This window comes from Manis javanica, chromosome 3 (assembly GCF_040802235.1).
Source record: "Manis javanica isolate MJ-LG chromosome 3, MJ_LKY, whole genome shotgun sequence".
NCBI classification, from domain to species: domain Eukaryota; kingdom Metazoa; phylum Chordata; class Mammalia; order Pholidota; family Manidae; genus Manis; species Manis javanica.
The window spans coordinates 117,991,061-118,016,412 of record NC_133158.1 but is presented as its reverse complement, the minus strand read 5'-3'; the positions used below and the strand labels follow the sequence as shown (position 1 = coordinate 118,016,412).

At 35.6% G+C, this 25,352-nt stretch overlaps 1 protein-coding gene across 1 annotated transcript in view; it reads left to right on the top strand.

The window, feature by feature from the left end:
* Nucleotides 1-2,618, top strand: part of TPRG1 (tumor protein p63 regulated 1) — a 230,714-nt gene extending 228,096 nt beyond the window's left edge. The window contains exon 6 of the mRNA XM_073231920.1: nucleotides 2,464-2,618. Within this exon, the coding sequence (XP_073088021.1) occupies nucleotides 2,464-2,538 (75 nt within the window). The 3' untranslated portion in view covers nucleotides 2,539-2,618. The remainder of the gene's footprint in view (nucleotides 1-2,463) is intronic.
* Nucleotides 2,619-25,352: the final 22,734 nt, after the last annotated feature.

Sequence of the window (25,352 nt, the reverse complement as noted above, 5' to 3'; positions counted from 1 at the left end):
ATAAGGATCAATGAATTCATATTTATAAAGAAAAAATATGACACCTTCACCTCTGCCTTTTGAGAGTATAATGACAAATGCAGTAAGTACAGAGTCAGACATTTTATGCTGGGAGCCCCCCAAAATGAATATTTTTTCATAAAATATGTTTAAATATAAGTAAAATAACGTATTCATCACAAAGCACCCACTATCCATATTTAATAAATGTTGATTCTTTGCCATATTTTCTTCAGATAGATTTTTAGAATAAACAAATTATTACAGATACATTTAAAATCCCTTTGTACCCTTTCTAAATTATACTTTGTGGTGGGTATGTGTATTTACAGATCTCATTCTCTACTTTGCTTGTGTATCTGTGTGTTAAGTAAGTTTCCGTAACTGAGAGTACCCAAAATACAGTGGCTCAGAGGAGGGTAGAAAGTATTCCTCTCCCAAGTAGCAGTTCATAAGAAGGTGTAAGGTCCAGAGTAGGCAGTCAGCTTGATCCATTAGATGTTGTTGTTTCACTATCTCTTAAGGCAACAGTTTTCAAAGTACAATTGAGGGCTCCTGGGGTCTCTGGGACTCTTTCAAGGTCTTTTTAACCTCCTCCTTTTCCCAAATATATATCTGTGTGAGAGCAGATTTTCTTCATGTACATAACAAAAATAATTATTCATATATAGATAGAGTGTACAGCACTATTAGTATACATTGAAAGCAGAAACAGAGATGAGACTCTACATGTCTTGGATAAAGTCATACATTAAAAAGATTTTCAAAAATGTAAGGCTGCTGCTTTTTCACTAAACTTGTTTTTTAAAGTTATTTTTCACAAGATAATGTTATGTTTTATAAGAAATTACATTTTTCAGGTCTCAATTTTGATTTTTGAAGATAATAGTTATCAATAGTTATTCCAGCATAACTAAAATTTCTTGTGATCCTAAATAGAAAAAGTAGTAAAATGAAGGGTACAGTTTATGGCCATATCCAGCTAATACTCTTCTACTATGAAGAAGGGAGAATGAATTTGGAGGAACAACTAGTAATTCAATGCAATCTATGTGTCCATAAATTATATATAATGACTGTAATTTAAGAATTTACATGAATAGTATCTTTCTGCTTGCATCCGTCTGCATTTTACTTTTTTGAAATTCAAAATTAGGTTTTCAAGATTTATCTATGCTCATACATATAAATCTAGTTCATTCATTTTAACTGTTGACTACTATAATACAGGACTATACTACAATTTATTTAAACATGTCTTTGGTAAATATATAGATGGTTTCCAATTACACATTCTCAAGAACAAATCTATAATAAACATCTTTTTGCATATCTCCTCACATAAATATGAGTATTTCTCTAGAGAACTGAATACTAGTATCTGTGTTCTAGGATAGACATCATTCTAAACTTTATTAAAGGTTGATAAATTGTTCTCTAAAATGGTTGCCGATTTGCATGCCTCTTGCACAGCATGAGAATCCTTTTGCCCTCTGCCTCACTCTTTGGCCTTACCAAACTTGTTAATTTTGTCAATATGATGGCAGAGGAATTGAAAGTGCTGTTTAATTTACAGTCCTCTTTTTAGAAATTAGAATAGTTAGAAATAGGTATGATGGCAATCAAAAGAATTCCTGATAACAGTGATTACATAATTGAGGTTTATTTTTCTCACATAAGAAGTATGGTGTTAAGTAGTTGCTAGCATTGGTTTTGCAAATCATTAATGTAATCAAGAAAATTAAGCTCAGACATCTTTACGTTGCATTATCCTAAGAAAGTTGTCTTTCCATCCTCATGCTTATATCACCTTATGGTTGTAAGATGATTGCCACTATGTCAAGTAAATGTTTGATAGAAAAAGGGGAAGGGGAGAAATTCTTCATATGACTCTCCTCTTGAATCTTTTCCCTTTTATGAGCAAAGAACAGGTCCTTTATCCCTATTCCAGCAGACTTCTTTTGAAGTTTTAAAATCAGAACTATGTTAATTAACCAACACTTAAACATTGTTCTTGCAGCTTTAAGTAAGCTGTAAAAAAGATAGGGAGGGTGTGTCCCTCGTATTTCTTCTTATCCCAAACTGTCTTAGCTTTTCAAGGATCTTTATTATTTTATATGACTTTTAGGATAGCTTGTCACATTTATTAAAAAAATATATTCCTATGGGATTTTATTAGAATTTATATATATATATAAATATCTATATTTATGTAATTGTATATACATTGTCCATATATATATACACACACAGTTAAAATTGGGATAAATTTATAGCTTTATAGACTTGTGAAGAGCAAACAGTGGGTCCTATACTTTAAATTCAATCTGACAATCTCCACCTTTTAATTGAATTGTTTAATTTCTCTACCATTAATATAACTGTTGATATAGTTGTGTTTAAATCTACTATCTTGGTCATCTGTTCTTGATTTTCTCTTTCTTTTCCCATGGCTCCTCTCAGGTGAATAAAATACATGCTATAAAACCAACAATACAACACCATTATTTTGGCACCAAAAGAAATGATAAAAAATAAGTTCTTTGGGAGAAAAGGAAATTATACCAGATGGAAGCCCATATCTTCAGGAATGAATTAAAAATAAAAAGGTAAATATCCAGGAAAATATGAAAACTCTCTATTAGTTTTATCATATAAACATTTATCTTTACATTTGTTTAGAAACTTTTAATTAGGACAAAAATAATATAGTATGGTTTTTACATATATATATATTATATATTAAATAAATCATAAAAGCACAAAGGGTGCTTACCTTCATCTATGGAAAAATTGTCCACCTCTTGCCAACCTACCAGGCATAGAGGTATGGGCTGCTCCCTTTTATCCTAGAGGATTTGGATTTATTTTGGTATTTTTATACCCTCAGACTAGACTTCTGATAAGTTTCAAAAACTGATTTTTGTAGCTTATATAGCCTGTTTTACTTGTTAGAAAGTTTTGACTTTCTATATCCTAATCAGAAGCAGAACTGTATTGTTCACTTTTGATAATTCTGAGATTACTATTTAATCCATAATTTATTTTGAAGTGTGTGTGTTTTCAGTGTACTAATATATGGGGAGTTCAATGTTTCTGATACTGATTTATAATTTTATTGCATTACATGTTAATTTTTTGACTTTTAAAAGGTGTTGTTTTGTGGTTGACATTACTAAGAAATGGTATGCAGGATGGAGCTGCTGCTTATCATTTGTCAACAGGGATATAGTCTCCCTAAGAATAAAGCCAATGTAAAACTGAGAAATAGAGAAAAAGCAATATCTAATTATATTAGCCCATAAATCAAGCCACACCTAATGTCTTACTTGGACTTTCCAATTACATAATCTATTATTTTCCTTTTTGTCTCAGGCCAATTTGTGTTGGATATATAGATATATATATATTTTGCAGTGTGTAACCTGACTAATATAGGCAACATGATGAGTTCACTTTTAGATATGTTGACCTTGTGTTGTGATGGAACACAACACAGCCTGAAGATGAGAATTCAGAATAGAATACCAAGAAAGAGTTTAGGGCCATAATTGCCTGGGATGTGTCAGCCATGACCATGTGTAACACTGGTCTTATCCTCTAAAGTCACAAGCTTTCTGTGATGATTAATTTTATGCATTGGTTTGACTGGGTCACAGGATGCCTAGGAATTTGGCTCAACATTATTTCTAGATGTGCCTATGAAAGTATTTCCAGATGAAATTAGCATTTGAATCTGAGCTCAGGAAAACAAATCTCCCTCTCCATATGGGTGGGCATCATCCAATCCATTGAGGATGTGAATGGAACAAAAAGCAGAAAAAGGGAGAATTTGCACCTTTTCTGCTTCACTGTTTGAGCTGAGACCTGGGTCTTCTGCTCTCAGACTAAGACTTACACCATTGTCTTTCCTGGTTCTCAAGCCTTCAGACTTGGACTGAAATATATATATATATGTATTCTCCAGGGTCTATTTCTTTGGAGAACCCTAATACACCTACCTCCCTTTTACTATTTTTTAGAGTTGGAAAGTATATATTATTTTATCTGCTTTCATTATCCAAGACCTTTGAATCTAAGCAGTATCTTACTTAAAATGTCTCCCTTGGCCACTGTTTTTTTTTCCTGAACCCAATTCCAGTGTGTGTGTTGGGGTTGGGGGGTGCTTCTCACACAACACCAAGTAGTTCTGGGACACAAGTAGGGTGTCTGTGAATGCAACTGAGTTCCGGAACCTATCTACTTTGAGATAGTGTCAGATCTTACAGGTTAAGGGTTCAGTCCTACCAGACTCTTCCCAACAGTCTTCAGGTACTAATCACAAGTCCAGGTTGTTTCCTGTACTTCCAACAGATTGGCTAGAAATCAGAATGACCCTCTCATTTAGTTTAATTAATTTTCTAGAGCAGCTCACAGAACTCAGAGAAATATTTTACTTACTACATTACCAGTTCACTATAAAAGGATATAACTCAGAAATAGCCAGATGGAAGAGATGCACAGGACAAAGTATAGGAAAAACATGTGGAGCCTCCATGCCCTCTCCAAGGGCACTGCTCTCCTTGTATCTCCATGTACCACCAACTCAGAAGCTCGCCAAATGCATGCTTTTCAGTTTTCATGGCAGCTTCATTACATAAGCATGATTGATTTAATCATCGACCATTGGTAGTTGAACTCAATCACCAGGCCTTCTTTCTTCCCCTTGATCCCTCATCCTCCAAAGAGGTCAGGGATGAGACTACAAATTCCAACTCCCTAATCACATACTTGGCTGTTCTGGCATCTAGCTCCCTTCCTTATATGCTTTATAAACATAACAAAACACATCTTTATTGTTCTCATAACTTAGGAAATTTCTAGGATGTTCGTAGCTCTGTGCCAGGATAAAGACACCACAATTTACATATCACAGCCACAATTCACAGTCTGAAGGCAGTGATACCTTGTTTTCAGTTTGGCCTCACCAAAGACAAGAGGCAGTACTCTGGGTTTGGTGACTGTTCTCATTTATTTCCCTAGTCATTGATAATATTTAGCAAACAGAATTGGCTTTGCTTTAATACGAGGGAATCACTGTCTGTACACATCCATATATGCCAAAAGATGCATTGATGCTTGCAACCTGCAGCATTTCCTGGAACAGCGACACATGGAAGATCATTTTTAGTTATTCCCTAAATTCAAGAGAAAGCCAGAGAAATTAAGGCTTTCTGTCAGAATACTTTCTATTTTTATTTTTTCAATAAGAATTTAAGTGGCATGAACCCATGAGTTCACTTCAGAGTAGTCCAAAGTGGCCATCCCGCTTCTGTAATGGGCTGCTTGTACACCGTATCTTTTCCATTCCCTTGGCTCCTGCACTTTGCTCAGACCCATAAGCCTTACCATTCTCTTAGTACTAATCATTCTGTAATTGCTTCAGGTTTGCATAAAAATTACATTAGTCTTTTCAGTAACCCTCTGGCATGGGTTGTATTTCCCCCATTTTGCCAATGATGAAACTAAAGATGAGAGAGATTAAGTTATTTCCCCTTGATTATATTGTTATTTGGTTTCAAAGGTCATATTTCCCACTACAGCACTTAATATGCTTATGGTTACAAACTATTTTGACTCTGATACCAGTGCATGAATTCAGCTGAATTGGTCATTGTAAGGCAAACTACTATAACAGCAACCCCTAAATCTCAAAGAATTAATAGAGTGGAAGTTGGTCATCCTATAAAAATTTAAAGCTGATGGTCATCCATATAGACACTCAGAAGCCCAGGCTTCTTTCATCTTGTTCCTATACCACATTCCTCTGTGTCCTCATAGTCTTCTCCATTCAGCTGATATAGGGAAAAAGAAGGATCATGGAATTATCTGTTGAAAATGTATAGGCCAGCCAGGAAGTGCTATACATCACTTCTGCCCATTTTCCGTTGATCGAAACTCAGTCATTTCGCTGCACTATCTGCAAGGAAGGCTCAAAAATATGATTTACCCATGTGGCTTGGAGAGGGAAATTTCAAATGCTTACATTTGCTATGGCCAGTTTGATTTACCTACTTTAATGTGGAAATAATGGCTTAAAAATATTAAATGTTTTAAAAAATGGCAAGTCTATTTTGAAGTAGATACTCCTAGTCTATACATGATTCTCAGTGCATCTCAGAGTCTCATCTCAAATCAGTTAGAATGAGATTTAACTATAAATAACAATAATCTCAAAGTAACACTGGCTTAAACTAGGTAGAAATTTATCTCTCTCTCTTTTTTTTTAATGTAAAAGAAGTTTGGAATTGAGCTTGGAATTAGATTCAGAGTTTGTATGGTATCTCTGCCATCATTAGTAATCTAGACTGTATAGGCAGGATTTCTATCTTCAAAGTAATTTTATTGCCCAGTAGGGCTATAAGAGTTCCCACATTCCATTCATATTGCAGGCTGGATAAGGAAAGAAAAATTGGGTCTTCACCCAGATATCTGTTCTGCTATCTTCATGGAAATTTCCAAGAAATCTGTTCAACAACTTTGACTTATTCATATAGCTAATCTATAAAAACTGGAAAATTTGGTCTTTTGGCTGGGCATATTATTGGTCCCAATGATATGAATATTCTATTAGTAAGGAAGAAAAAAGGGATGTAACTTAGATATGAAGCTAGCTAGCTCCATTACCCCAGTCCACATATTTCAGACTTATTACCCTCTGATCACCAAACTTGGGGTACATATCAGGGATAGGTGAGGCTAAGGAGTAAGGGGGTTCCCCACCCAGGGCATGTTCCTTGTAAATCCAATAACTAAAAGGAGGACAAGGGGAAGGGTGTATTGGGAGGAAAGAGTTTTTACATTCATTCATATTATCAAGTCCCCCCAACACACATCCCATTGGGGTCACTGTCCATCAGTGTAGTAAGATACTATAGAGCCACTACTTGTCTTCGTACTGTATTGCCTTCTCTGTGACTCCTGTACATTATGTGTGCTAATCATAATGCCCCTTCATCCCTTCCTCCCTCCTTTCCCACCATCCCTACCCACTGCCTTCCCTTTGATAACCGCTAGTCCCTTCTTGGAGTCTGTAATCTGCTGCTGTTAATGTTTCTTCAGTTTTGCTTTGTTGTTATACTCCACAAATGAGTGATATAATTTGGTACTTGGCTTTCTCTGCCTGGCTTATTTCACTGAGCATAACACCCCCTAGCTCCATCCATGTTATTGCAAATTATAGGATTTGTTTCCTTCTTATGGCTGAATAATATTACATTGTGTTTATGTTCCATATTTGTATCCATTCATCTACTGATGAACACTTACGTTGCTTCCATATCTTCACTATTGTAAAGAGAACTTCAATAAACATAAGGGTGCATATGTCTTTTTGAATCTGGAATCTTGTTTTCTTTAGATAAATTCTTAGGAGTGGAATTACTGTGTCAAAAGGTATTTCTATTTTTAGTTTTTTGAGGAACCTCCATATTATTTTCCACAATGGTTGCACTAATTTACATTCCCACCAGGAGTGTAGGAGGAGGGTTCCTCTTTCTCCACATCCTTGCCAACATTTGCTCTTTCTTGTTTTGGGTGTTGCCATCCTAACTGGTATGAAGTGACATTTAATTGTGGTTTTAATTTGCACTTCCCTGATAATTAGTGATGTGGAGCATCTTTTTGAGTGCCTGTTGGCCATCTGAATTTCTTCTTTGGAGAAGTGTGTGTTCAGATCTTCTGCCCATTTTTTAATCAAGTTATTTGCTTTTTGGGTGTTGACAAGTGTGAGTTTTTTATATATTTTGGATGTGAACCCCTTGTCAGTTATGTTGTTTACTGTTATTCTCCCATACTATAGGATGCCTTTTTATCCTACTGATGGTGTCCTCAGGTGTACAGACGTTTTTAGTTTGATGTAGCCCCATTTATTCATTATTGCTTTTGTTTCCCTAGCCCAAGGACATGTGTTCAGGAAAAAATTGCTCATGTTTATATTCAAGAGATTTTTTTACCTATGTTTTCTTTTAAGAGTTTTATGGTTTTGTGACTTACATTCAGGTTTTTGATGCATTTCAAGCTTACATTTGTGTGCGGAGTTAGAAAATAATCCAGCTTTATTCTCTAAGATGTAGCTGTCCAGTTTTGCCAACACCATTTGTTGAAGAGGCTGTTATTTTCCCATTGTATATTCAAGGCTCCTTTATCATGTATTAATTGACCATATATGCTTGGGTTTATAGCTGGGATCTCTTTTCTGTTCCATTGATCTATGGGTCTGTTCTTGTGCCAGTACCAAATTGTCTTGATTACTGTGACTTTATTGTAGAGCTTGAAGTTGGGGAGCATAATTCCCCCAGCTTTATTCTTCCTAGTCAGGATTGCTTTGACTCCTCGGGATCTATTGTTCTTCCACATGAATTTTAGAACTATTTGTTCTAGTTCATTGAAAAATGCCATTGGCATTTTGATAGGAATTGCATTGAATCTGTAGATTGCTCTAGGCAGGATGGCCATTTTGACAATATTAATTCTTCCTAACCATAAGCATGTGATGTATTTCCATTTTTTGGTGTCTTCATTAATTTCTCTCATGAGTGTCTTGTAGTTTTCAGGGTATAGATATTTCCCTCCTTGGTTAGGTTTACTCCTAGGTATTTTTTTCCCATGCAATTGGAAATGGAATTGTTTTCCTGATTTCTCTTTATGCTACTTAAACATTAGTATATAGGAATGCAACAGACTTCTGTGTATTAATTTTGTATCCTGCAACTTTGCTGAATTCAGTTATTAGTTCTAGTAGCTTTAGGGTGGATTCTTTAGTTTTTTTATGTACAATATCATGTCATCTGTAAACAGTGACATTTTAACTTCTTCCTTACCAATCTGGATGCCTTTTATTTCTTTGTGTTGTCTGATTGCTGTGGTGAGGGCCTCCACTGCTGTGTTGAATTAAAGTGGGGAGAGTGGGCATCCTTGTCTTGTTTCTGATCTTAGAGGAAAAGGTTTCATCTTTTTGCTGTTCAGTATGATGTTGGCTATGGGTTTGTCATATATGGCCTTTATTATGTTGAAGTACTTTCCCTCTATACCCATTTTTCTGAGAGTGTTTATCATGAATGGTTGTTGAATCTTGTTGAATGCTTTTTCAGCATCGATTGAGATAATCATGTGATGTTTGTCCTTCCTTTTGTTGGTATGGTCTATGATGTTGATGGATTTCCAAATATTGTACAGTCCTTGCATCCCTGGAGTAAATCTCACTTGGTCATGATGCATGATCTTTTTGATGTATTTTTGAATTCAGTTTACTAATAGTTTGTTGACTATTTTTGCATCTATGTTCATCAGGGATATTGGTCTGTAATTTTCTTTTTTTTTTGTGGTGTCTTTGTCTGATTTTGGTATTAGAGTGATGTTGGCATAATAGAATATGTTTGGAAGCATTCCCTCCTCTTCTACTTTTTGGAAAACTTAAAGGAGAATGAGTATTAGGTCTTCTGTAAATGTATGATAAAATGCAGTGGTGAAGCCATCTGGTCCAGGGATTTTGTTCCTAGGTAGTTTTTTTTATTACCAATTCAATTTCATTGCTGGTAATTGGTCTGTTCAGATTTTCTGTTTCTTCCTGGGTCAGTCTTGGAAGGTTGTATTTTTCTAGAAAGTTGTCCATTTCTTCTAGATTTTCTAATGTGTTAGCATATAATTTTTCATAGTGTTCTCTAGTAATTCTTTCTATTTCTGTGGTGTCCATAATGATTTTTCTTTTCTCATTTCTTATTATGTTTATGTGTGTACACCTTCTTTTTTCTTGATAAATATGGCTAGAGGTATATATATATATTTTTTTTTCTGGAAGAATCAGGTCCTGGTTTTATTGATTCTTTCTATTGTTTTATTCTTCTCAATTTTACTTATTTCTGCTCTGATCTTTACTATGTCCTTCCTTCTGCTGACTTCAGGCCTCATTCTTTCCAGTTTCATTAATTATGAGTTTAGACTGTTCATATGGGATTGTTCTTCTTTCCTGAGTAAGTCTGTATTACAATATACTTCCCTCTTAGCACAGCCTTTGCTGTGTCACAAAAATTTTGCAATGTTGAGTTATTGTTGTCATTTGTCTCCATATGTTGCTTCATCTCTGTTTTTATTTGTTCATTGACCCATTGATTATTTAGAAGCATGATGTTAAGTCTCCATGTGTTTGTGGTCTTTTTTGTTTACATAATTTATTTCTAGTTTCATACCTTTGTGGTTTTAGAAGATGGTTGGTACAATTTCAATCCTTCTGAATTTACTGAGGCTCTTTTTATGGCCTAATATGTGATCTATTCTGCAAAATATTCCATGTGCACTTGAGAAGAATGTGTACCTTGCTGCCTTTGAGCGGAGTGTTCTGTAGATGTTTGTTTGGACCAACAGTTCTAATGTATTGTTCAGTGCTTCTGTCTCCATAGTCATTTTCTGTCTGGTTGATCTGTCCTTTGGAGTAAGTGTGTGTTAAAGTCTCCTAAAATGAATGCGTTGCATTCTATTACCCCCTTTAATTCTCTTAGTGTTTGTTTCACATATGTAGGTGCTTCTGTGTTGTTTGCCTAGATATTTATAATGGTTATATCCTCTTGTTGTACTGATTGCTTTATTATTATGTAATGTCTTTCTTTGTCTCTTGTTACTTTCTTTGTATTTGAAGTCTATTTTGTCTGGTACAAATACTGCAATTCCTGCTTTTTTCTCCTTATTATTTGCATGAAATATCTTTTTCCATCCCTTCAGTTTTAGTCTGGGTATGTCTTTGGGTTTGAAGTGAGTCTCTTATAGGCAGCCTATAGATGGGTCTTGCTTTTTTATTCATTCTGTAATTCTTTGTCTTTGGATTGGTGCATTCAGTCCATTTATATTTAGGGTGATTATTGATAAAGAGGTGCCTATTGCCATTGCATGGTTACCAAGGTTCAAGGGCAGCTTCCTTACTATCTAACAGTCTAACTTAACTTGCTTATTATGTTATTTCGAACACAATCTAAAGGTTCTTTTTTTTTATCCCTTATTTTTCCTCCTCCTTGTCTATTTATATATTATTTGTCATATTCTGTACTCTTTGTGTATCCCTTGACTGACTTTGTGGGTAGTTGATTTAATTTTTCATTTGCTTAGTAATTAATTGGTCTACTTCCTTTACTGTGATTGTGTTTTCTCTGGTGACAGCTATTTAGCCTTAGGAGTATTTTCATCTATAGCAGCCTCTTTAATATACATTGTAGAGATGGTTTTGGGGAGGTAAATTCCCTCAACTTTTGCTTACCTGGAATTGTTTAATCCCTGCTTCAAATTTAAATGATAATGTTACTAGGTAGAGTGTTCTTGGCTGGAGGTCCTTCTGTTTCATTGCATTAAATATATCATGCCACTCCCTTCTGGTCTCTAAGGTTTCTGCTGAGAAGTCTGAAGAGAGCCTGATGGATTTTCCTTTGTATGTGATCTTTTTTCTCTCCTGAGCTGCCTTTCATATTCTATCCTTGTCCTTGATATTTGGATTTTAATTGTTATATATCTTGGTATTCCTAGGATCCCTCAACGCTTGAGTTGCCAGCCAGGGAATGGAGCACCTGAAGCTCCTGAAAGTTCCTAACCTGTTGGACTGAGTGTGCCAGGATGATCTTGTCCACCTGTCCTTTCTCCTGAGCAGCAGGCTATGTGCAATCCTTATGCCTTTAGCACCCCTCTTGCTGTTGGGAAGTCTTTCAAAGTGACCACATTTCTTTTGTCCTGGAGTGGCCAGTTTTGGGTACCTGTTCTCCATAAGCAACTAGAATTTCAGTCTCTCCAAGTATTTGACTTTTCTTTGCTTTCCAACCCCTCTAATCTCCAGAGCACCATGTAATGTGGGTTTGTGCTCCCAGAGCAGATCTCCAGGGGTGAGTAGAAGTCTTGGGCTTCTCCTCCCTCCCTCCTCTATTTTACTTTCTACTGACTGTGAGCAGGGGTTGTTGGAAGTCTTGGGTCCCACCGGATCATTGCTTTTCTACTTTACCCTTTTCTGTGAGGTCTTCTCTTTGCCCCAGATGTAGGCAGTCTTCTTAAGGTTGCTCTTTTAGTACTTTTCATGTTATATGCTATTTTGGGAGGAGGTTTCTGGCTTCTCACACCGCCATCTTTTCCCCCAATCTCCATCATAAATATTTTTAAGGCCCACTTTAGACCCTACCCACTTCATGGAGATTTTCCAAGTGTACTGGGTAGGCTTAATTTATATTTCTCCTGTGTTTCTATAGCATCTACTCTTTACTGTTTTCAAAACTCTTTTTTCATATTCATATCATTTATTATATTTATTTATATTCAACTACTTTTAGAAATGAAATATCCAAAATAAAATTTTTGAGAGCTTAATAATTTAAGCATTCTCTCTAAGAGAACTCAGTCTCTGCCTAAAAGACTAAGGAACATGCTTGGTTTTTCAGATTTTTAGTCTGCCACTCCCACCCTTGATTCTATCCAAAATGATGTGTATGTATGATGGAGAAAAGAATAGTTTAAGTAATCTCATGGCTATAAGAATATGACTTGATGTAGCATCATCTATATTCATGCTGATATGTTTAGTGAAGTCAGATGGCTCGTGCTGTTTCTTGTACTGATGACAACTGACATATTACTTGTTCTATGTGTATCTTTATTTTCAATGGAGAAACATGCTGGTGTCTGAAGTTTAGGTAACTGTCCCTTGTATTTATACCTGGTACGTCTGTGTCCCATTTCCAAGGCAGGCAGATTCTTTTCATTGAGACTGAGGAAGCAAGAGCATCATTTATTGTCTTTCTTTACGCTATTGGACAGTGCCTCCATGTCATTGCTCCTGTACATATATGTGCGATACTGAAAGGTGTTCTTTGCTGAAGGCTTGGGTTCTTCCAGGAGCCTTTATTCCCGCTATGCTCTTTGAAGTCTTATCTCAAAAGTTTCTATGTTCCTAGGTTCCTTCATCCTACTATAGTGTTTTTAAAATCTTGATTAATTGCCATTAAGTTGCTAATTCTGATAGTAAAGTGGGAAAACAAGCTAGTAAAGTGAGTACTTGAACTCCGACATCTTCTGTTATCTCTTCCTTCTATATATGCCTTTGCTTGAGAAATGTCCCCCTTGCTCTATTACCTTTCTTTTAAGTAAAGCATCAAGTCTCATGGAATAGTTAAGAACAGGTTACTTTTTCAGTATTATAAAAAATAATAATCTGTGCCTACTAATGTTTGTTAGAGTTAGATGAATCATATAAATTAAAATGTTTTCTTTAAGTGTGAATTCATGACTATTGTCTTGCCTCAGAATTCCATTTTGGAGACTTCTTTTTTTACCTCCAAAGAAGTAACTTGTATATTTGCCCTTCTACAAACAACTGTGAAACTAGACACAATATATGAGGCAACTACTATTAGGCATTAGACCTCAGGCAGTGCAGGAATGTGATGCTGAGAGAAAAACATATATGGTAAGCTTTACAGTATGCCCCAGATATCTGACTTTCTGGACTATGGAGTAGGGAGGGAAAACCCAAGCAGAGAGCAGTCCTGCTGAATTGAGGAGAAAAAAACAAATGGAATTCTGGGAAACTGAGGGATTTAGAATTTGTGGAGCAGACTACTAGATAGGATAGATCTGTACAGAAAATGTACTCTAGATATATTCATGAGGATCCCCTTAAGTCTGCTGTTTTATATTTGCAGGGTGAAAAATCCCATGGGGCTTGAAAAATAATTACTGCAAAAACTCACAGAGGGCTAAGTTGTTCAAATTCCAGCCAGCCAAAGTGGAGAGGCTTTATAGAACACCTTTGGTATTCATCAGAGGTCACAGAAAAGTCATGCCTTAGGAGTATGAAATATTAGAATAAAAGTTACTCTAGAATTGTCTTAAGTTTAAAAACAGTTCTTGAAAGGATCAATCTTATTTGCAAAAAATTGAACTGCATTCCAAAACCAACTTTAACACTCTTTAAAGATAATAAAATTTGAACACTTAAAAGCATATTATTTGAAATGTTTGACATTCAAGCAAAAATAGAAATACAAAGAAGCAGGAAAATATGAGCAATCACCAGAGGAATAATCAGTCAAAAAAAAGCTCCAAATGATGAAGATGATGGATTTATTATGCAAGTATTCAAAAATATTTGTAATATATATGCTCTAGGATTTTTAAAACAAACAAAAGCATAAGCACAAGAAGGAAAGAAATGGAAGAAAAAAAAGCCAAATGAGAGTCACAAAGCTCACAACTACAATAGCTGCTTAGTGAAGAAGAAAGATTAATGAACTTGAAGATAAAGCAGTAAAAATTATTTCAGCTAAAGTACAAAGATAATTAAATTGAAGAAAACTAGAACATTAGTGATCTTTATGGCAAAATTAAGACTGAAAGACATGTAATTGTAACTCCAAGTGTGTGGGCATGTGGAGAAGTGGCAAAAAAATAATTAAAGAATTAGTGACTAAGATTTTTCCAAAAATGATGAAATCTACAAACCCCCAAATTTGATGATGTCAAGAAGCACCCAAGCAGTATAAACACAATAGCAAAAAGCAGGGGATGAAATAGAAACATAAATACTTTGAGGTCCATACATTTAGAGATTTATTGTTGACTCAAGATATATTTTATTAAATTAAAACTGTTTATTGAAACCCCCAGAGAACTGCTGAAACAAGCAAACAAGCAAAAACAGAAATGTAGCTAATTAAGCAATAATACAGATGAAAAGAATTCACTTAATCTAAGGGGAGGCAGAAAAATAACAAAAAGGGAAAATAGATCACAGATATCAAGGTAATAGATTTAAAATTCATCATATTAATAATTGCAGTAAATGGTATAAACATTCCAGGGAGAGTCTAACCAGATAAAAAATGAGAACCAAATATATGCTGTCTATAAGAATGTTAAATGTAAAGACACATAGATTCAAAATAACAATATGATAAATGAGTAACTACAGATGTGTATGTATATATGGAAGTAGTATATTTACATACATTTCTTAGTCCTATCATTGAGATGACCTAGAAATAGTGACAACCCAGTATCAATGAGCACGCCTAGGATTCAGATCTTGGTTTCTAAATAAGTATATCAACTTTATGTTTTGGCTCTGATATGTAAAGAGCTTGGAAGTTATCACTGTAAAACAAGAAAAAACTGCAAACCAAAAATGATTGATTTTTCTTGGAACCATCAGAGAAGTGAGAGAACAGGACAACCCACCACTCTGATATTTGGAAAGGTAGGTGCATCCAGAGATATATAGCCAAGATCCATTTAACTAGAAGCTCTGAAGCTATAAACACCTGGAAGCCTTAACCGATGGAAAACTTAACTGGTAATTTTGATGAACTTCTGGAGGCTGACTAAGGACTAGCAAGAGATTAAGAACTCCTGGGTATTGCAGTCTTGGGGAAGACTCAAACACTTTTGTGACCTTTATATCAAGAAACCCAACTAGATTGTCATAATGAAGACAAAGGAAGATCCTTTCATGGGTCTACCAAGGGAGGGGAAGAGTAACTGTATTCGTCTTATAGGGCTGCCATTACTAAGTACCAAATATGGGTATGGCTTAAAACATTAGAAATTTATTCTCTCATAGTTCTGTAAACAGAAGTCTGAAACCAAAGTATCAGCAGGGCTAGTCTCCCTTTGAAACCTGTAGGGGAGAATCCTTCTTGCTTCTTCCTAGTTTCAGGTGGTAGCCATTAATCCTTGGTATTCCTTGGCTTGTGTATGGCTTGGCTCAGTAAAAGACTGAGATTTTAATCAGAGGATTATAGAACAGTCCTGCTATCACACACCTTTCTACCATACCAACACGTCTCCAGTAAAATAACAGTATATTACAGCTATAAGAACTGCAAGATACAGACGGTCTCTGCAGAGGAGTAGTTAAGGAAGCTCAAAATCAAGAGAGGAGGCAAAAACAAGGACACTAAAATAATTTGAATCTTCTGGCTCTTATAGATACAGCAAAATTAAAAACAGCCCAACTCCAGCCAGATTAACATAAATCCTCACACTAAAGACCTATTTATCTCAGTTTCTATTACCCAATAAAACATCCAGCATTCAGAGCATGCCAAAAGGCAAGAAAAAACATAGTCTGAGGAGACAAATCATCCTCAAAACCATCCTCAGATATGACACAGATATAGAAATGATCACATAGGGAATTTAAAATAACTATGATTAATATGTTAAGGGCTTTAAGGAAAAAGTAGACAACATGCAAGGGCAGATGGGTTATGTAATCAGAGAGATAAAAACACTAAGAATCAAAAGGAATTTCTAGAAATTAAAAAAGAAAAAATGAAAGCTGTACCAGAAATGAAGAATGTCTTTGATGGCTCATCAGGAAACATGATAGTGCTCAAAAATCAGTGGGATTAAAGATAGGCAAATAGGAACATTCCAAACTGAAATTAAAAGGGAAAAAGAAAAGAAAAGAAAGGAAGAAAGAAGGAAAGAAAAACAAGAAAGAGAAGGAAAATAATAGAAATTGTGGAGCACTTTCTGGAATTTCAGAAGAAAAAGAAAGAAAACAGAAAAGAAAAATTAAAATGAAAAGTAATAATGATTGAGAAATTACCAAATTAATGATAGGCATAGAAAACCACAGATGTAGGAACTTCAAAGAATGCTAGACAGAATCAGTAATAGACAAACAAACATCCATACATCCATACACACCTGTAATCATATCATATTCAAACTCAGAAAACCAAAGAAAAAGAAAATTTTAAAAGAGAAGACAAACTTTATCTATAGAGAAAAAAGAGTAAGAATTACAGCAGACTTGTCATCAGAAACCATACAGTCTAGAAGAGAGTGGAATGATATTCTTCATGTTGAAAGGAAAAATAGAACAGAACTACCCAGCTAGAATTCTATATCAGGAAAAGTTATGCTTCAAATGTAAGGGAGAAATAGACATTTTCTCAGACAAACAATTCATTGCCAGCAGATCTCCTCTGCAAGGAATTTAAAAATAAATTCTGAATGTGAACGGGAAGTGGTATTGGTCATAAATTTGAATGTACATAAAGAAAAGAACCAAAGTTCCTAGGCAAATTGCTAATTCTAACCTAATGCAGGGAAAACACAATGAACCTGGAACATATTGTGGTGCCAGTGTGTAAGGAAGTACTCAAAAGGATGGGACATGTGAAAGGGACACAGGAGTTAACCTGAAGGAGCTCCTGATGGTCAAAACTGGAATAATTTCAGAAAAAAAAATTCAGTATTGGAATATGACTGAAAGTATAAAATAAATATGCTGAGTTCATACTGATGTGTATACATGATCAAACCAATAAATAAGTGAAGGGATAGAGCAAATCTTACTTATAGGATAATTCCAAGTAATATACGTAGATACACTTCTTTTCTTCCTTTCAGCACTGACAGTTCATTTCTCTCTTCTTTAGTTGGGCTGAGCTTAGGAATTTCCTTCCAAATGATAGAGCATGAAAGGCAAAATATTTAGTCAAAAATCTTTACTGGCAAACTCTAACATAATCAAGTGATCAAAGTTAACATCACTAGTGATAAATCAGTATTTACCTCCAGATTTAAAATGATGAAAACATACTTCACTTCTGTGGTATTCTTCCCTCAAATCAATAATCCCCATAATCATGTAAATCATATCATAATCATAAAAAAGCCATACAAAAAACCTATATTGAGGAACATTATACATAATACCTGACCAGTATTCTTCAAAAACTTTTAATATCATGAAAACAAAGAATGAGAAATTTTCAGACACCAGAAAAGGTAAAGGAGAAAATATCAATAAATGAAATATAATATCTTGGATTATTAGATCCTACAAAAACTAGTGAAATCTGAATAAAATCTAATAGTAATGTACCATATATTAGTTAATCCCTATATTAATTTCGGATAAATTAGACATCAGGAAAAAGAATATTCCATGGGATAAATCATGTGTTTCATGAACAGGCAAATGCAACTAGATGACATAAAAGTCTAAATGTATACTAACCTAACAACAGAACCTCAGAATATAAGAAGACAAAAACTACTAGTAGTAATTTGTATACAAGTTCATTTTCTTGCGTAGGTCTGCAGTTATAGTAGTTTATTTCAAGATTCCTGATTCAATAACTAAACAAAAAAATAAATACTGAGAATAGAGAAGAACTGAACAAGAATACTGTAAATCAACTTGTCCTAACTGATATTATTAAATACTTTCCCCACATCAAAATACTTTTTATTACAGTGTGCATGGAATTTTCATTATGATATATTTGACCATAGACCAAGTCTCACTAGCTATAAAAGGACTAAAACCTGCGAAGTATTTTCTATGACTGTAATAGAACTAAATTACAAATCAACAAAAAAGGATATATTAAATTTTACCAAAATGTTTAGACACTAAATGCATACTTCTATATAGATTATTGATTAAAAGAAATTACAAGAAAAATCTGCAAATATATTAAATTTCATGAAAATTAAAATAGAATAACATGTATTGGATTTAACAATGCAGCATTTTGTGGAAATTTTCTCATGTGAATGCTTTAATTATAAAAGGAGAAAGATCTAAAGGCAATGTATAAGTTTTAACAAGATTCTGAAAAAATAATAATGAAACCAAAACTAAATAGATAGAAAAAAAGAGTGGAAAATTGAGATGTAGAAAACAAACAATAGAAAACAATCAGTAAAGACGGAAGCTGCCCTTTAAAAATATCAGTAAAATTATTCAATGTCTAGACTGGCGATAAAAAGAAGGAAAAGTCACAGCTTACAAATATTGAGATGAAATAGGGATTAAAGATGATAAAAATATAATAGACTATTAGGAACAACATTAAGGCAATAAGTTTAACAACTTGGATGAAATGGACAAATTATAGTTAAAAAGACTGACAATATAAAGCTTTGGTAAGGATATGGAATGACTGGAAGTCTCTTACATTACTGATGAGAATGTAAAACACAACCACCGTGTGTGTGTGCGTGTGTGTGTATGTGTATGTATGTGTGCATGTCTGTCTATATATGGCTCAACAATTCCATTACTAGATACTTATGAAAGAAAAATAAAAATACAAGTTCACCCAAATACACATATACAATATTCTTAGCAACATTATTCATAATCACACCAAACTGGAAAGAACTTATGTGTCCATCAGCTGATGAATGGAAAAACAAATGATGGTATGCCATAAAACCTATACCATAGAATACTGCTTAACAATAAAAGAACAAAATATTAATACACATAAAAGAAATGAATCTCAAAACATTATGCTAAGTGAAAGAAGTCAAAATAAGACTATGTACTACTACTGTACTTTGTGAAAAAGGCCCTAGGTTTATTTACATTGTTCTTGCTTAGCTGCAAGTCCCCTCTAAAGAAATAATCTGCCTAAAATTCACCATCCCGTTCCATTATGATCTTAGCTTCATCTATGGTTGTACTTCCCCCACATATAGTACTTGATTCCCTACATTTGAATAATTTAGATTTATTGCTTTAAAAGTGCTTCAATTTTTACTGTTCTGGTAGGTATATAATACTATTTCATTAGGGACTTAATGTTGATTTCCCTGATGACTAATGCTGCTGACTGTCTTCCATAAGTTTATTGGCCTTTGGATATTATCTTGAAGTATCTGTGTTAATATTTTGCCCATTTTTCTATAGGGCTTTATTTTTCTTTTTATGTGTCTTGAATAAAAGTCTTTTGTCAAATATATTCATTTGTAATATTTTCTCCCACTTGCAGCCTTCTCACTTTACTGGTGGTGCCTTTTGATGCATAGAAATGTTCTTAATTTTAATATAGGACAGATATCAAAGTTCTACTGGTGCTATAATTGTATGTGTGTATGTATACATATATATATATATATATACATACACACACACACAAGTACTTTGGAAAAATTGTTTGGCAAAATATCTATTAAAATTATACTTCTATAAGTATGTAAATATATACTTCTCAGGATGTACTCAGTTGAAATGCACTCATATGCCCATAAAAGACAGGGGGTAGAATGTTCATAGGCACAATATTTGTAATAGCCAGGTATTAAAAGCTGAAAATGCTTACCATCAGTAGTCTGTTTAAATAAATTGTGGTATAATCCCACAATGGAATATTATTTGTTAGTGAGAAATGATGAGCTAAAATTACATAAAAAAATATGGCTTAATGTCACAAATTGTTGAGTGAAAGAAGCCAGATACAGCCTGAACATGTATTATTTAATTTAAGTATAGTACAAAAGCAGAGAATATTTAACTGTCAGGATAGTGGCTATGTTTGCTGAAAAGGGGTAGTGGCTGGAAGAAACCATATGAGGCTTCTAGAATTCTGGCAATATATTCTGTTTCTTGTTCTGGCTGCTGAGTGTTCATCAGTCATTGAGTATAGTCATGCCACATATACTTATTTGTATGCATGCACATTATATACAACAAGACAGTAATATATTCCATATAATACTACAATAATGTATTTCAAAAATGTGTTTCCAAACACAGAATTTGATTTGAGCCTCATAACAGCCTCTTGAGACTACTGAGGCAGGGACCATTATCATTGCTTTAGAGATGAAGACAATGAAGCTTTGAAAATTCAGTTGTGTTTAATTCAACTAATATTTTTTAAGAATCTAATTTTATGCCAGGAGGAGAGGACACTGGGTGGTTGGATATAAATAGTAGTTACAGTACAAAAAATATGAAAGAATTCACTCCTAGAGCACATGGCTGAAAAGGATTATAGAATTTGGGTTGGTTTCTATTTTCAACACTTCATCACTGGATGACCCTGGGCAAGTTACCACCCTCTCTCTGCCTTGGTTCCTTGATCTGAAATTCAGGGTTAAAGCATTCACCCTGAAGCATGGCTCTGAGGTGCATTTAAAAATCTGGGAGTAATTCTAGCATAACACCCAGCACCTAGTTACAAGGTAGGAGATAAATTGCTGTCCCTACCCTTCAGGGGATTTGAAGTGAGCGGCTCAAATTCCTGCAGTCTTTCTAACATGCTTTTCTGCTTCTGTAAGTAGGCACAAACTAGATGTAAATGTTAGGTATTACCGCAGGAGTGAGGGCAGGCACACAAGCCCTGTCCGCTTTCCAGGGAACCTGCCTGTGGAGCTGTTTCATGGGCTGCGGGGTCTGGAGAGCCTCCGGCCCAACTGGGAGGCAGAAGCTTAGCTTGGTGTTGACGGCACAGCTGTGAGAATACAGATGAGTAATCCTTTCTGGGAGGAAAGCAGATACAGCAGCCTGGAAAGCACACGTTTGGGAGGCTCAGTATGAGATGAGCTTAGATGAGCGAAGACCACCGTCCTGGGTGTGTGATGCAAAGCCCCGGGAATGTGTTCGAATCCCATCCAGTGACTGTCCTCATCATGCTCTGTAGTCCTCTGAGCCCTGGCAGCTGTCATAATGACTGATGCGTGACACCCTGACCTTTGCTGACACTGTCCTTCCTTCTTGTCTTTCACCCACTATTGTCTCTGTTTTCCACATACACCCTGATGCCTTATGGGCCTGTGGAAATGCTTGGGGGAAAATCTCCATGATCCTTGTCCTGGGCCTGCAACCTGCCCTGGTTCAGGTGATTGATAGGAACTCAGAATCCAGTAAAACACTAAATTTGGTAATGCAGCCATTCTCCTGTGCCTTTAAAGCAGGGGCAGACTCTTCAGAATGTATTCCTCACCAATAAGGAAGCTCCCTCATAGCTTATAAAGCCCCTTCAAACCTAGTACTTCTTTGTTCCCCATGACAGCCCTCTGGGGGAGGCAAACAAGGGTATAATTTTCTTTTCACTGATGAAGGAAATGAGGTTCAGGGTGGTCCCCTGAGGGTCTAAGGTTACATGGCAAAGTAAGTGCTGTCAGAATTAGAATTCAGGTCTACTGAAAACCAGCCCATTGCCTATTGCTATGCTGGCTCTTGACTTTCATGGATGTATTTCTATGGCTTCTGCTGTTTAGCAATCTCCTCCTTCCTAGTTTGTGTTTGTGCTAGGAAGTCTGTCATCAAGAAGAGTTCTCTCCTGTACTAACCATATTCCATGAAATTGAGTAAAAGGACTGCATGAATCAAGTGGACAATCTGAGGTAGCTCTGAGATTCAGTTTGAGCATCATCGCCAGGAAGCTGTATCTAACATCCTCAGTCCGGGATTGCCCTCCTCCCTTCTTTATGTTCTTCCAGCGCCCTGTGTCCACATTTACACTGTATTTAAATGACTTCTTTATGCATTTGTCTGTCTCCTTTAGACAAAAGATCGCTGAGTTCAGGGTTATGTCTTATTCATCCTGTACTTTCTGGTGCCTGAACACGGTGAGCACAGATGTTTGATTGGATGGGTGAGCATAAATGATGTAGTCAGTGGTATTGAGAATCAAAGCTATCTAAAAGTAATGTACCTTGACTTTCATTTTACTGAGGAGGACACCGAAGCTTAGAGAGTGAAGATGACATATTCAAAGTCAGAAAGAATAAGATGCAGGAACAGGCCCACTTCTCCAAAGGCTGTTCTGTGTTGCTCAATTCTAGGCTCCAATATAATGCTCAAATTCTGTGTCCTTTCAAAACATGCAGTTTGCTTATATCTAAAGATAATAAAGGAAGCCCTAATCTTTATTGCTGGAGAGCTCTCCCTCTCCAAAAGTACTTCGAAACATTCCTCAGAAAGGTTTATGCATTCTAGTTATTTAGCCTGTGGCTAGAGCCCACTCTTTGGTTTACCCTCCGAAGTCCATGGGCACTTCGGTGAGCTGATTGTCCTCTCTCCTTCCCAATTCCCCTAATCATGGAAGTGCCCCTTTTGTCCTTCCCCAAGCATTGCAGAGGAGATTTAAAAATGTTTCTCTTAAGACCTGAAGGCAGTGAAAGGGAACCAAAAAGCCAGAATGGGAAAGCTAAATAATGGCTGTTAGGGAGAGTGCTCCCTGGAGCCCACTTGCCATGTCACAAGACGGGGGATCTGGCTGCCTGTGCACCTCTTTAGTTCCTGGCCTCCCTACACACTGCTAGGGCCTGTTCTTCAGAGCTGCTTTTACCAGTTTCCTCCCTATCACTCCCTTGCCTCTAACTCTGGTCTTCAAATCCTCAAAGGAACATATAATGTAGAAACCAAAATTCTTTGAGAAAATATATCCCACCCCTCACTTCTATGACCCATTAAGCAAAATCTGTCAAGGCAGGTCTGAGGAATTTGCGTTCATATCCCCTGAGGAGTATGGCTACCCAAAGGCCAAAGAATAGGTACAGATGTATATAACCAGATCATTCCACAGACTGACCTCGCACAGAAGAGAGAGTGGTGTGTCTCAAAAAAAACTTTTTACTTCCTTATTGAAACACAGAAAGCATATTCACAGTAAGCTAAGACTGCCTATTTTGATCTATTTTCAACAAGGAAACTTTCAAGTTTCCAGCTCCAGAACACTTTTCCCAAAACTTGGGAGCTCTCTGGTCAGGTCCAGAGAGCCGATGGCAAATATTTGGGATCTGTGTATATTATTAACAATAATTAACATTTATTGAGTGAGTACTATATGCCAGGGACTGTGCTTAGCACTTTGCATGCATTCTCTTATTTAATCCTTCCAAAATCTTGTGAAAAAGCACAGGCACAATGATGCATTCTGGGTGTGGTTTAGGGTGCGGCTGGTTTGGTGCCCAAATCCTACCATTCATCCCTCTGCTTCAGGGTTCCCAGCCAAGGAGCATATTCACCAAAGAATTAGCAGCCAAATGGGAAAGAAAGTGCTGATATTATGAATGTCTGGGAAAGCCCACAAAGAAAAACTCTTATGAAATAGGACTGCACAACACAGCTTAAGGCCTGAGGCTTAGGAGAAGCAGACCCAGTGTCTACTCATCGAGTCACCGATCACTGAGCCTTCCACTTGAGGAGAGGCTAGAACAAAGCACACAATGTGGTCAGCTCCTAAAGGGATGGCAAGAGTGGACGAAAGGCCATGAAATCTAACGTTAAGACACTGACGGTCCACATAATGATGCTCTAAGGTTCTGCCCAGTTGGATTGCCAATCCCTGCTCCATAAAAGGATCCAATGGGGTCAGACCAAGGAATGTGATGTAAGGGAGCCAGTGGAGCGCGCCGCACTGTGGGGCAAGGCAAAGAAGTGAGGACAGAAAATACAGAGCCACACGTGTGCCGTCTTTCCCTGTTTTACAGAGGAGGAGACCACGACTTAGGGAGGTTAAATATCTTGCTAGCGACCTCGTGGCTAGAAAGTGGTCTTTAGAGGCAGGCTCTTTAGTTTGAAACCTTTAATTTTTAACAACAACCTAATGACACTATGGGTTAATCACTGACTCTTGCCATCTCCTAAAATCCCTAAAATACACCTTTATCAAACTTCTCCCCAATTTTTTCTAGGAACCTCCAAGAAAAGAAGCAAGGAGAATAGCTGGAATTCTCTTTGAATAGAGTGGAGGTCATGTAGCCACAAATTAAACAAACAAACAAAAACTCTTGTGGGTAATCCTGTGTAATGAATAATAGCTATTTTTCCTTTTCTTCATATAAAATCTATTTTATTGCAGAAATTTGGAGAAATACTGAATAAAATAAAATTAATCCACAGCTCTCCAATTAGGAATACAGTAGTTTATATTTTTTTCTATTTACTTCTTATCTTTTTTCTGTGTAATAAAATTTTCCATGGTTAACATTATAACACACATTTAATAGTGTTTTTAAAATTTAATATATCATAAGTCATACATGTTTATTATTATCTTAATCATCTTTTAGAAAGATGATGGAAAACTGAAAATAATTTTTAAGTGATTTTAACTGCAAGGCACGTATATTTTAAAAATAAAAATATATATAAAGACACAAGGAAGAAAACAAAATTCAGCTATAATTCCACCATTTAGAGATTAACATTGAGTATCTTTGAAGTATATTTTAAGCCTAAAAGTAGATTAAAATTGGGACAATACTGTGTAAAATAGTTTAGAACTTTTTTTGATTGTGATAAAAATAATTTAGAAGTGTTTTATGTGTTGCATAACATTACATCATAGTATGGATATAGCATAATTTATTTGTAACTGACAATAACTATAATAATTTATTCAGGATTCAGAGCCAAAACTACACTCACAGGCAGACAGTTTCTTAATGCCCTCATTACAAATCAAGAAACAAAATAACCAAGCATAAAAAGATAAAACGAAAGATAGCAATAAAATGAACTTGAAAAAAGTAGAGGAAGGATTAAATAAAAATACAATCAAATACCAATGGATTGAGAAATGGAAAAACAA